Source organism: Manis javanica, chromosome 2 (genome assembly GCF_040802235.1).
Source record: "Manis javanica isolate MJ-LG chromosome 2, MJ_LKY, whole genome shotgun sequence".
Lineage (NCBI taxonomy): Eukaryota > Metazoa > Chordata > Mammalia > Pholidota > Manidae > Manis > Manis javanica.
Genome location: NC_133157.1, coordinates 215,590,325 through 215,602,908, shown reverse-complemented (window position 1 = coordinate 215,602,908; position 12,584 = coordinate 215,590,325). Strand labels below are relative to the sequence as shown.

The following is a 12,584-nucleotide window of genomic DNA, read 5'->3' as shown; positions in this document are numbered from 1 at the left end:
CCCAAAACCATTTTTAGACTCTGCTGTCATCTCTGCAGGCCGCTGTGGGGGTAGGGGAGGACAGAGGGCTTCATCTTTTGGGTGAAGCACATTACCTGTATTGCTCACTTTCTGCTAAAACTAATGGGCAGCACCTGCTGGCTCCTGCCCCTGGGGAAGGGGGGAGGGACTGTCAGGTCTCAGAGCACACGGCGCACCCACACCTGGGGTTAAGTTCCCATTCACCGAGGGGAAATTGGGGCTCAGTAAAGTGATTTGCCCAAGGTTACTGGGTCCTTTTTTCAACTAAAACCTAGTTTCTGTATTGAAGGGGAAGAACAAGGTGAGGCGGGTGAAGACCATTTACGACTGCCAGGCGGACAACGACGACGAGCTCACCTTCCTGGAGGGGGAAGTGATCGTCGTCACAGGGGAGGAGGACCAGGAGTGGTGGGTACGTTCGCGGACCAGCGTTTCTAACGAGCATGTGCTCAGCATGCCCTGGCTGGCACCGTGCTGGCTGCGCCACCTACCCAGTGGCCGTTCTCGGGGGACGTCTTTTCTGTCACTGCTATCACGTGCTAGAGAAACAGCTGTAGGATTTTGAAGCCAGGTCTGGAGAAGTAACCTTGGCATGTGCTTTCCCCGGGCTGCCACCCAACCGCCTGTGAGCTATAGGTGTTTCCTAATTTTCCAGTGCAGAACTGAAGCTCAGAGTAGGCACGTCTGTGGCATGCAGATCGTGAGCAGGTGGTCAGGATTCTGGAGCCTCTCCGGCCCAAAGCCCGCATGCTTTCCTCTCACTTGTACACTGTCCAGGCCAGAGTCGGGCCCGAGCCCTGTTGGCCACTGTGCCGTCCTCAGGCTCACCCCCCTTTATCCGGCCTGCAGTTTTCTCTTCATAAATGGGGCATGAAACCTTCCTCCTGACGTTAGGAGAAGATCAAGCAGGAATATAAAAACTTTTACGTTAAACCTACTGCCCACGTGTCAGGAAGGAAAGGCATCACTGTCCCCACCCAGTGGCTGTTTGGAGCTCACAGCCCTTGGAGCCGCCCCTGTTCTCAGTGGCTGCAAGGGCGGCCCGGCGCTTCCACAGCTAGTGTGCCTCCTGTGGGAGCTGCCAGGCCAGAGGTACAACGGACCGCAGCCGCAGAGCTTTCTCTCACGAGTCGTTTCCCAGCATCAGCGTGGAAATTCTGTCTCTGACAGCCTGAGCCCCTCCCGCCCGGAGGGACCCAGTTCTGTCTGCTGTGGTTCAGTTTAGCGAGGAGAACTGCCCACCCCCAGAAACACACAGGCATGCACACCCACATGCATGTACACACACGTGTGCACACACACACTTGCGCGCCTTTGGCGTTTCTTTGGGCCTTGATGGTGACTTTGGAGTCTTGATGACAGCCATGGGGGTTTTTCCTGGACCCAAGCAATGGGTTGTTCTCAATGAGGGGGTTGTGCATTACAGGGACATTTGGTGATACTGGAGGCTTTTTGATCGTCAGAACTAGGGGAGGCTGGGCACTCAGGCGTCTGGTTGGTGGGTAGAACCCAGGCATGCCAGTGAACATCACGCAGTACCAGGGAAAGCCACGAATTACCGGGCCCAGAGTGTCTGGGATGCTAAGGTTGAGAAGCCCTGGCCTGAGGTCATGAGACCTCCCTCTCAGGGAGGGACGAGCTGGGGGACGGCCAAGTGGCGCTCCCAGCCTCCCTGTTAGAGCTGGGCCTGCCAGGCAGCCTGCTTACAATCATGACAAGAACATGAGTTCTGAGGTCCCAGTGTGAGTCCCACACTGCCTGGGACCTTGGATAGAGCATGTCCCTTCCATTATCAGTTTCTTCCTCTGAAAAGTGGGACATGAGCAACCCTACCTCACAAAACTAAGCATTCACTTTGCGATGTGTTAGTGGCATTATGAGCAAGCAGCGATCCAATTCTTCGCTAAGAAACTGGTGACTCTGGGAGAGGCTTCTGAGAGAAGTTGTCACTGGGGTCTCTGCATCATTCTCAACAGAAACTGCCATCTGCCCATCTGCCAAACCAGATGCAAAAATAATGCCACCCAGCCCACTAATCGTCTTTAATTCACAAAGCCCTCCAACGTGCATGATACCAACAAGACCCCACGCAGAAGGTGGGTTACATCATACATTTGGGAGTAAAGCCCATAGTGTACTTAACTACTAAGCCAGACAAGGAAACCTGCACAGTAGCCTGCGTGGCCCCCCAAGGTCTCCGACCTGGTAAGTAGCGGAACCAGCACCGTGCTGGACACACAGCTCTTGCTCCACCACCGGCTACACTGCAGGTGTTTCGTGGCAGGAAAGGAGAGCTGGCCTGGCCTGGCTCAAAGCCCCCCTCCTCTTCCTGTATTCGTCATTGGAAGCCAGCGCACATGGTTACTCTTTCTTTTTTAGGCTTATTATAGGATTGTCTTCAATGTAATTAATACTGGTCTAAGATAATTAGGATTTTTTTCAGGTAACTGTGGCTTAAGGCTTAGGCCACAGATAGTGAAATTGCCATAGGCCACCACCCATCTCAGACTCTCACCATACCCTTGCCCCACAGCAACCTGAGGATGAGTTCTTGGTTCACAGTGGCCCCTTCCATATATATAACTTTTTATGTAATCTCACAAGCCTGAGAAGAAGGATTTTTTTAGCCCCCTTTTATAGACAAGAGGCTTAGCAAAGCTTGCCTGAGGTCACCCAGAAGAAGGATAAGCAGCCAAGCCCTGGCCAGGAGCCCGGCCTCTGCAGCCTGTGTGGGCCTGTGGCGTGGTCATTGCACCTCTCTGGGCCACTGTCCCTCGTGTGTAAAATGAGGATCCTGGGAGTAGCTACCACATGGGACTACACGCAGCTGAAACAGGACCCGTGAAGAATGCTGAACGCGCCGCAGGTTCGCTGCTGTTCCTTTGTCATGTTGCCTGTTACCCTTGGCCATCTGTAGTTCGCCAGCGGCGGGGAGCACGCACTGTGTCCCCTCCAGGTCTGTGGCAGACTCCAGACCTGCTCTGACCTGCTGGGCTTGGTGGAGGATGGCCGCCAGTGCCTCCTGCCTGACGACTCTGTTTTCTCCTTGCAGATCGGGCATATCGAAGGACAGCCTGAAAGGAAGGGGGTCTTTCCAGTGTCCTTTGTTCACATCCTGTCCGACTAGCAAAAAAGGCAGAGCCTTAAGATTGTCCACATCCTTCATGCAAGACTGCTGCCTCCACATAATCCTGTGCACAACATGTATATAGCTGCTGTTACAGAATGAGAAACTCATGGAAAGGCCACCTCAGGAGGGGGATCTGGTGTGTGTTGTAAATACCCTGTGGTCTTCTGCCGTCGCCAGTATTAGGGTAGCCTTGGGACCCAGCGCGCCTTACTGGTTTGCCAAAGCTGTCCTTGGCATCTAGCACTTACATCTCAGTCTGTGCTGTTTTCCAAGCAAGCAAACAAAAACGGGAATATAGGAGCTGCCGGCTTTGCAAAGAGAAGTGGTCTCCCGCAACCGTTGAAAGGCATAGAACTGACTCTGTGCTCCTAATGAAACAGTATTCTCAATTATGTTACTGAAAATGCCACATTAGCAAAGAGGTGGGTTCTGTTCTCCAGGTGAAACTTTAAGCTCCATGACAGACCAACCTGTGGTTACCTGTGTGTACAGTTTACAGCTCCAAAATACTTGGGTATTTATTACAGAAAAGTGCTCAGTTAAATGTAAGTGTTATTCCTTCAGCAAAATACTCACTGACCCAAAACCTTTGGTGTCATTTTCCAGTGCCCACCGCCTCATGAAAGTTAGGACAAGTGGATTTATACTGTCTTATGATGCTGAGTGCCCACCCCTGAGATATTACTTACCTCATTATGCAAAAAGAACATATCTTCCATGACTATTTTGACAGAAGTTTAAAATTCATCTGAAGTTCAACTTTCAGGAACCAAGGACTGCCAGAAAATATTAGCCTCTACATTATGCATGCATTTAGAAGCTTACCTGAAATCTGCCTTTTATAAAGGAATAGTATGGCTGAGTTGAACTGTACATTTTTTTAAACTTGATTGCCATTAAAGCAGAAATTAATAAGGTTGCAACAATATTTGTTTCCAGTCATTTGACCTTCTCAAGAGTATGATTTACATACCATATTATTAATTAGCATCCTTCAGATGAGTTAAAGGATCTGATGCATCCATTTAAATTATTTTTTTAGTTTTGTTCTCAGTAAACTTTTGAAAGATTATGCACGAAGATGACAAATTTAAAACGCAACCCTTCATAGTTTCCCCACTGTAGAATCAGGTGCTGAACTCAACCTCCTTTTTCCATGCTCTTTATTAAACCTCCCGCACAGGCAGGGTTTCCAGTCTTCAGCTCTATTCAGTAGACTCGTCACCTTCAAGTCAATTCATAACCAAGTGTGAATGAACACTGCTCTGAGTTGCACTGTGAACATGCTCTTCTGCAAGGAACCCCTCCCGTTCACTCGTCTTCACAGCCGTGTTTATCGGACCATTAAGAACATCATGGGTATTTCGGTCTTTTATGTCAGTCTGAATTTTGAAAAGAATGCAGTTCATTTCACTCCACAGTCAGTGGGGCTGCTCTCTGATTCCAAGGCTCGTGTGTCATTCTGGCATTACTTTTGCTTAACCTGCTGTATTGGCAACAGCGCAGAAAACTACCATTTTTAAGCAGATAACCTCAGCAATGAGTGAGAAATGGTCATTTCACAGAAGCACAACTCCCAACCCAACCCTGAGGAAACGTCCCCTTTCATGGAGTCCCAGTGCTCAGTGAATATTAATTTAGCTCTGCTTATGTGATTACTATGAAAACTTTGAATAGCCACCTAATAAATAACCTTGCATGTCAAAAACCTGCAACATATCTTATCAGCTTTATCAGAGAGTGATTTTAGGCAATTGCTTCGTCAGTGTCATGGCACATCCGAGTCCCATGCCAACTGAGAGCACCAGGAACCAGCTGGTGTGCTGGCGTGTGGCTGACAGTGTTTGTAGCCTTTGTACTTAAGCGACACTGGCGTCAGGACAGGAAATCACCTTCTGAAGTTACTTAGTGTCCTGGTTCATGCAATTACACAGTTTAAGTTGCATTAAATAATTATTCATTTCTGTGGCCTATAGTATTTTCAACTGATCTCAAAATAAACTTTTTCTTTTTAATGCAAAAACTAGATGTCTAAAATTACATGGAGTCATTGTCTATTCTTTTTCCCCTTTTGCAACAACTTACACAAATGCATTTTTTAATACCTTTTTTTCTGGTTTTTTGTTTTCCATCAGGAATTTTAGTTCTCTCTAATCCAGCTTACTGTGGGGACATAGGAAATCTAGGTATAAATACCTTTGGTGATCTTAGTTGAGTTTAAACTGATACTGTTCTTAAACTCAATGAGCCACTATCTGCAATTTTGTACATGATATAGTATTTTGAAGGTATGGAACCTTACGAAAAAATAGCTAGGTTTTCTTTCCTCCAGAGGGGAAAGGTATGTTCTGCAAATAGTGTGTGTCTTATTTTACTGTTGAACAGCAATTGCTATTTATTTTTTTATTGCCTAGAACTTCAACATGTTGTATAGGAATCCCGTAGTGCCGCTAGTTCAACTCCGAATTCTCATCTGGATGTTCCAGTCAAACATCAGTACACTTGTCATTTCACATGTGTTTAATGTGACAGTTTTTCAGTACTGTATGTGTTAATTTCTACTTTTTTTAATATTTAAAATTGCTTTTAAATAAACATATTCTCAGTTGATCCCAAACATCTGCAATCAGGCCATTTTGTGAGTCATCCATGCTCCTGGAGAAGGTGAAGCCTTCGCTTGACTGTGCATGGTGGGTATAGACAGCACGAGTCCTCCCAGCTCGTGGGCAAAAGCTGGCTTTGGATCCACAGAAACGTACATCACTCCCCTTGACTTCCAAAGCAGGACCTCAGCGTTTAGTTCCCCCAGTTCCCCCCAGGGCACCCACTTCTGTGGACAGGCCAGAAGAAGAGGGGGGCTGTGCCTGGGTGCCCAGAGCTCTTGGCGGTGCCTGGCACAGACCTGGCGCTGTGTACATCCTATCACATAACTGTTCACCTGGCACTGCCATGCAGTGAGCAGACCCGGTCCAGGCACTTTGTCTGCATTCTCTCTCCCAGTCCTCAAAATGCCGGTGAGAGGTACGAACTGCTCAGGTTTATGGGGCTTGGAAATGAGGTTCAGAAAGATTCATTGCCATGCAGGTATCACAGCTGGCAAACCATCAAGTCAGGTGTCCAGACGAGTGGTTCTGGCTCCAAGGCCGTCCTCAGAATCTCTGCCCCATGGGAGATGGTCTCTGTCACAAAGTTCCAGCCAGAGAAGCACCGTGGAAGACCGGCCAGGACGGAAACACTGAAGATCCCACAGCATTGATCACGACGCTCCTGTCTCCTTCCGGGAAAGGTGGTAGATTGCAGAGCCTGCTCCGCATGCAGACAAGGCGGCTCCTACCCCTGCTGCCTGAGAGAGTGAGCTTTGGCGTGGACACCAGTGGCTATCAGGATATTTCTGAAAGAAGCTAACAAAATTACCTGCATAACTCAGGCAAAGGGCAGCCAGCTTTCTGTCTAACTGTACAATGTTGCAATATTTGGGTCGGTTGTATACTGTTTTCAGCCGGGAGTATCTTTGTGAAATTAGTAGCCTCCCCCAGTGAAAGCAGCCCCTCCGGTGAGCAGTGAGTCCTAGGGGCACGGCCCTCCGTGTGCCACTGGAACCCAGAAGCAGCTCTGCACTCCCTGCCCTGGGCCTTTAAAGTGTAGTGGTCAGTGCAGGTGCCAGGGGCTCCTGTGAGACATTCAGTCCTGTGAGGCGAAAGGCTCCATAGGCCTATCTTGCCATGAAATCCACTCAGACCAGCAGTGACTTGCTCAAGGTCACAGTGTAATGACAGCAGAGCAAGCCCATCTGTGGCCTGGGCAATAGACTTCCAGCCCCGTCCACCCCTGCTCATTCTCCTCGTCACCGACCCGTTTTCTTCAGTCATCCCCACTCCCAGAACGTGTGGGTGGGTGGCAGAGATGAGAATTACTAGGACCATCCAGCCTGTTCTACTTTGACCCCCACCTGCCCACGTGTTCTCACCCTTCCTGAATGGGAATCTCGTGTCCCAACTGCAATGCTAGGTAATTCAGAGCTAATGGTCCCCCTTCTAGCAGAAGCCACGGCTGAGGATGTGTCCACTCCCACAGGGTAAGTGGAACAGACAGGGTGGGCCTGTTGTCTGCAGCCAGCAGCCTGGGGTGAAGGTGTCACCATGTGACCTTGCCCTCCCTGCATTCCAACCGGCAGACACTCTCGGAAAGGTGAGAGGCCTGTGGTTGCGAAGATGAGCCCTCTCCTGCCTGTCCCCAAGAAACTCGTAGGAGGGGGATGCTCACCCAGGGTGACTTCCCAAGAGGGGGCTGCTCGCCTGCTGCAAGCCTGCAGGGAAATGAGTCGGTCAAGGCAGATGGCTCGCACGGTGGCTGGCGGGACAGTGTGTGGCGCCCCGGAAACAGCTGGAGCAGGGCCTGGACAGGCCTGCCCATGTGTGCCCTCCCTGCCACAGAGGCCGGCTCCAGTGCAGGTGCAGCGACAGCCACCCTGCACTGAGGGTGTCGTGGGCGTGAGGCAGCAGGCCAAGTGCCATATCAGCACAATCACATTCGTCTCAGCAACAGGGCAAAGCAGAACTCGTCTTTGCCCCATTTTACAATTTAGGAGGCTGATGCTCAAAGCAGTTATCACACAAATTGCCAAAAGTCAAGATGCTTGTGAAGGGCGGGGGCTGCGCTTGAACCCTGAGGTCATGACTCACGTGTCTCCCAGCCGTGACCCCGTGCTACTTCTTTGTTGCTACTGTGTTCCCTGGCTGGCCTTTCTGAAGGGAACTGGGTCAAGGCCAGCCCACCCCAGCCTTCTACAAGGCAGGTTGGCCCTCCAGGGGAGCATAAACCATGAAGTGCAATGAAGTTTGCAGTTGATTTGCCAGGAGGACCCCAAGAAGTATTTCTTGGACAGCTGCTCTTCAGCTGGGAGCCAGAGGTCAAACTGGCACACGGGGTCTTGCCGCGTGTAGAATGTGGCCGAGAAGCAAGTGGTGATGGAGTGCACGCATGTATCTGTGAGCACAGCAGCTCTGTATGCAAACGCTGGGACACTTAAGCTCCTGAAAACAGGAATTAAAGCTCAGATAAACAGCTGTTTTACAAAAATTTTACCCACAGCAAGCCCTAGTCAGAGGTACAGAGGGCCAAGACTTTGACCTGCAAAACCACCAGGAAAGAAGCCTTGCTTGGCTTCACACTGCTGTGGATGACATTTAAATTTCTATTTTACAGGTCCAAGCAGACTTGAGGACAAGGGATGGCAAATGTGTCATCTGCATGCTGGTCTGAAAATACATTAGGGCCAGGTTTTTACATGGGCCAGCATCACCTGGGACCTTCAATATTAAGTCAGATTCCTGGACCCTGTTTCTGGAGATCCAGAGACCTTCTGAGTCTCAGGAGGGGCCCAGGAATCTGCAGTCACCCATCATCCCTCAGGAGGCACTGGTCCCTCTTCACCCTCTCAAAAATGACAAGAACTTTAAACCTCCACTTCCCCAGTGACCAGTGAGAAATCAGAAACAAATCTGTTCAATGCTTGACCTGCCGTTGGCAATTGCCAAGGATTCCTTGAGTGAGCGAGCACATGAAGCATCCTGGCAAAACTAACTAGACACTCGCTGTTGGGGGGGCTGGGAGGACACTTCACACAGGGAGGACCCGCCCCAGCCAGGATCACAGCCCCGGGAGCCTCACCCACATTTGCTCTGCCCACTTGCACTGCATATTGCTGACTGCCACCCAGTAAATAGGCAGCTTGACAATAGACCTCTTTTTGCGACACACTAAGCTACAGAACAAAGATTCACAAGAATGCATTGTCTGAATGTGCAAGCCCAGTTCCTGCTCAGCTGAAACCACTCCGAGAGCTCAGACTTCAGGGCCCCCCCGGGCCGCTCCACCTCCAGATACCAGTCAACTACTTCCCTATCTGGGTCTCGTTTTATGGCTCTGCCACCATAAGAAAGCTCCAGAGCAGAGCGAGCAGCATGTCCGTGCGGGCCTCCCTGCCCTCCGTTCCAGACGAGGGCCGCTGGCTGGGACGTGTCTTTGCCGCCCACAGCGAAGGCCGGGTCTGATCTGCGCCAGAATGGAAGGTGCCGGGGTCATGAGTGAGCTCGCAAGGAAAGAGGAGGTTGAAGGCGTCAGGCAGGAGCCAAAGTGAGATCGGCTGAGAATCTATTTACTGAAGGCGAATGTGTGCATGCCCAGGACCCATGGACTCCCAGGGAGAAATGTGTGCACACGCCGGCCAGACGAATACACCAGAGTGTCCATAGCGGGACTATTTATGGTAGTAAGACCCTGGAATCCTCCCAAATGTCTGTCCACAGTAGAAAGACTGTACACACTGGGGATTTTTCACACTGTACAGGAATGAGAAGGGGCACGTCCCAGCTCACACGCGGATTTGGAGGACTGTCACAAACAGTGTTGAGTGCAGGAAGCCAGACTCAAAAGAAATCTCCTCTGATTCTGCACAATGTACAAAAAAATTGATGTGTGTGGTTACAAGTCAGAATCGAGGTTGCCCAGAGGGGAGGCTTTGAGGGGACTTTGGGGTGCAGATACTGCTCTCTGGACACTGGTCACAGAGGTGCTTTGGGTTTGTGAAAATTCATTGAACTGTTCATTCTGATGGGAGCACTTTTCTATATATGTGTGTTATTCTCAGTGGTATCCTGGTAAATGCGTAATCAGCTCTAAAAAAAAAATATTTAAAAACCTTAATTTGTAACATTCGCCAGTTCCCTTGGTGTAAATATTTCTACTATGGCTGATTACAAGCTGCCACTGTGATGTCTCTGAATGCCAAGCTGGGAAAGGAGGCATACAGTTGGTTCTTGGAAGCTGGATTGAGCAGCCCCAGCAGACCACTGGGGGATACTTCAACAAAAGTTTTTTTCTAAAACTCTGCTAAAATGCAGAGGTGAGAGTTAAGAGCTGATCAAGGTAAGCCCCTTATGACCTAGCTACCTGCTTGGTCCCCTACTGGCAACACCTGACCTGCCTTCCCACTTCCCTGTACTTTCTCTTTTCATTTTTTATTTATCACAGCTTTATTGCAATAAAATTCATATACCACATAATTCAGCCATTTAAAGTGCACATTTTAACTCTTTTTAGTATAATCATGGTGTTATGCAAGTATCACTATAACCAATTTTAGAACATTTTCATCACTGCAAAAAGAAACCCCGTGCCCATTAGCAGTCATTGCCCATTTCCCTCCAAACCCCTAGCAACCACTCCTGTCCCTCCTGTCCCTATAGATTTGTGTCTTTCAGAAATTTCATATAAATGGAATCATACAGTATGTGGTCCTCTATGGCTTCTTTTACGTATGTTTTCAAGGTTTATATCCATGTTGTAGCATATGTCAGTACTTCATTTCTTTTTATTGCCAAGTAATATTCCACTGTATGTATATACTTCATTTTGTTTGTTCACCGATGAGCATTTGGGGTGTTTTCTACTGTTTTGACTTTTATGAACAATGCTTCTGTGAAGTTTTTGTGTGGATGTATGGTTTCGTTTTCTCTTGTACATACACGTAGGAGTTGAATTGCTGAATCATAGGGTAACTGTAAATATCTGAGCAGCTGCCAGACTTTTCCAAAGCAACTGCACCATTTTACATTCCCACCAGCAGTTTATGAGGGTTCCAATTTCTTGACAACACTTGTTATTATCCGTCTTTTTTATTGTGGCCTGCCAAGTGGGTGTGAGGTGGTGTCTCACTCTGGTTTTGCGTTGCTTTTCCTGGTGATTAATGATGTTGAGCATCCTTTCTTGTGCTTACTGGCCATTTGTATATCTTCCTTGGAGAAATGACTACATAGAGCCTTTGCCCATTTTAAAATTGGAGTATTTGTCTTTTTGTTATTGGGTTGTAGGAGTTCTTTATACAGTCTAGAGACAAGCCCTTATCAGATATATGATTTGCAAAAATTTTCTCCCCTTCTGTGGGTTCTCTTTTCCTTCCACTCTTTTGGACATGAGCATATCTTCAAGAAGATAGAACTTTCAGGAATCACGAACTCCAAAGCCTTCAAAAGCCAGGCAAATAACCTAACTATGCGAGGTAGCCTCTGTTTTATTGCAGTAATACTGTTGTTCAGGCTAAACTAGACATTTCTTTGGCCTCTAGAAACATGAACATGGGCTGTGGCTTCTCTGGCCCTGGGCTTGCCCCTGGGAGTGCCCGTCATGGCTGAGTGGACTTGGGCGAGTGAGCTGGCCCTTCTGAGCCCTTTGTTTGCTTGCCCATGAAATGTGGATACTACCCCTCCCCTCACAAGATGAACAGGTAACAGACAACTTGGAAAATTCTAGAATAGGCCCTCCTGTATGTGCACATAGTTGAATTTTACTTTGGTAAATATTTTTAAAGATCAAATGTAAGATGTATGTCTGGTCTGGTATAAATTCAAGGCTCCCTCCCTCACCTTGCCCTTTATGGTAAAGAGCCTGGCCCACCACCTGCTGATATTCTGAATTTCCCCTTCTGCTTTTGGTAGAGGAAGCTTGAACCTACCACCTCTCAGGGCAGTGGCAAAGGAGAAAGGACTAAGCATCACCGCTTCTGCTTTTTTATGCTTATTAAATCTGAGACAGATGTATTTCTCAGCTTCTTGGGCCAATAAGAACTTTACCAACAGTTGAAAACAAATGAAAGTGTCCTTTTGCTCTCCTTCAGAGAGGAAACAGCCTTTGGCCCCTGTGAGGGTTTCTGGTTTCTGGTCTCGGCCATCCCCCCTTACTGAGGGTGGCCCCCGCTGGGCACTCCGCACCCAGAAGGCCTGGCCTGCTCCGCACAACCCCCTCCTGACCCGCCCACAGCCACTGTGCCTCAGAAGTCGTGGTGCAGGGCTGGAGGGATGGGCCGGGTAGGGTAGGGGATGGCCTCAGATCCGGGGGAAGCGGGCCTGGTGGTTCCGAGGCCCACTTTGTTCAGCAGGTCTACTCGGGAGGCGTGGACACACTGCTGAAGGTTGAGCTGTGAGTTCAAAAACAAGGTCCTCACCTGTGCCCCTGCCCCCTTAACGGTAGCCCCTCCCTCCGGCGAGTCAGTCTGGGAAATGCTGATAGGGTAACGCATCACCTCAGATTAGAAAACCCTCCCTTCAAGTCAGGATTCTTGGGGTTCAGACACACCCAGTGGTCAGGTGCCCCACGAAGCCTCCCTGGGGCAAGAGGTCCTTGAGGAGCCAAGCCCCACTCAAGTACCCGGATGCTCCCCTTTGCCTCTGCCGGCCAGGCGGTTGTTCTCTGACAACCTTGCCTCTTTGGTTTCCCTTCAGCTTCACCTGTGGGTCTCAAGCTGGAGTGTTAAAAAATGCAAACCCTGTAACCCAGTCCGCGGATTCTGAGCCAGCAGGTCACTACCCTAAGGAGCAGGGGTGCCAGGATTCTGGACCTGTGGCCGGTCCACCAGGTGATTCTGAGTTGGGTGGGC

At 49.3% G+C, this 12,584-nt stretch overlaps 1 protein-coding gene across 10 annotated transcripts in view; it reads left to right on the top strand.

Annotated features, from left to right (window-relative positions):
• ASAP1 (ArfGAP with SH3 domain, ankyrin repeat and PH domain 1) overlaps positions 1–5,768 on the top strand; it is a 336,296-nt gene extending 330,528 nt beyond the window's left edge. For 9 of the 10 annotated variants that reach the window (XM_073230149.1, XM_037020669.2, XM_073230147.1 and 6 more), the window contains 2 exons: positions 311–433; positions 3,074–5,768. In XM_073230149.1, coding sequence (XP_073086250.1) covers positions 311–433; positions 3,074–3,148 — 198 coding nt within the window. In that variant the 3' untranslated portion in view covers positions 3,149–5,768. The remainder of the gene's footprint in view (positions 1–310; positions 434–3,073) is intronic. The other variant, XM_073230145.1, reaches the window with a different exon arrangement.
• The last annotated feature ends 6,816 nt before the right edge of the window (positions 5,769–12,584 follow it).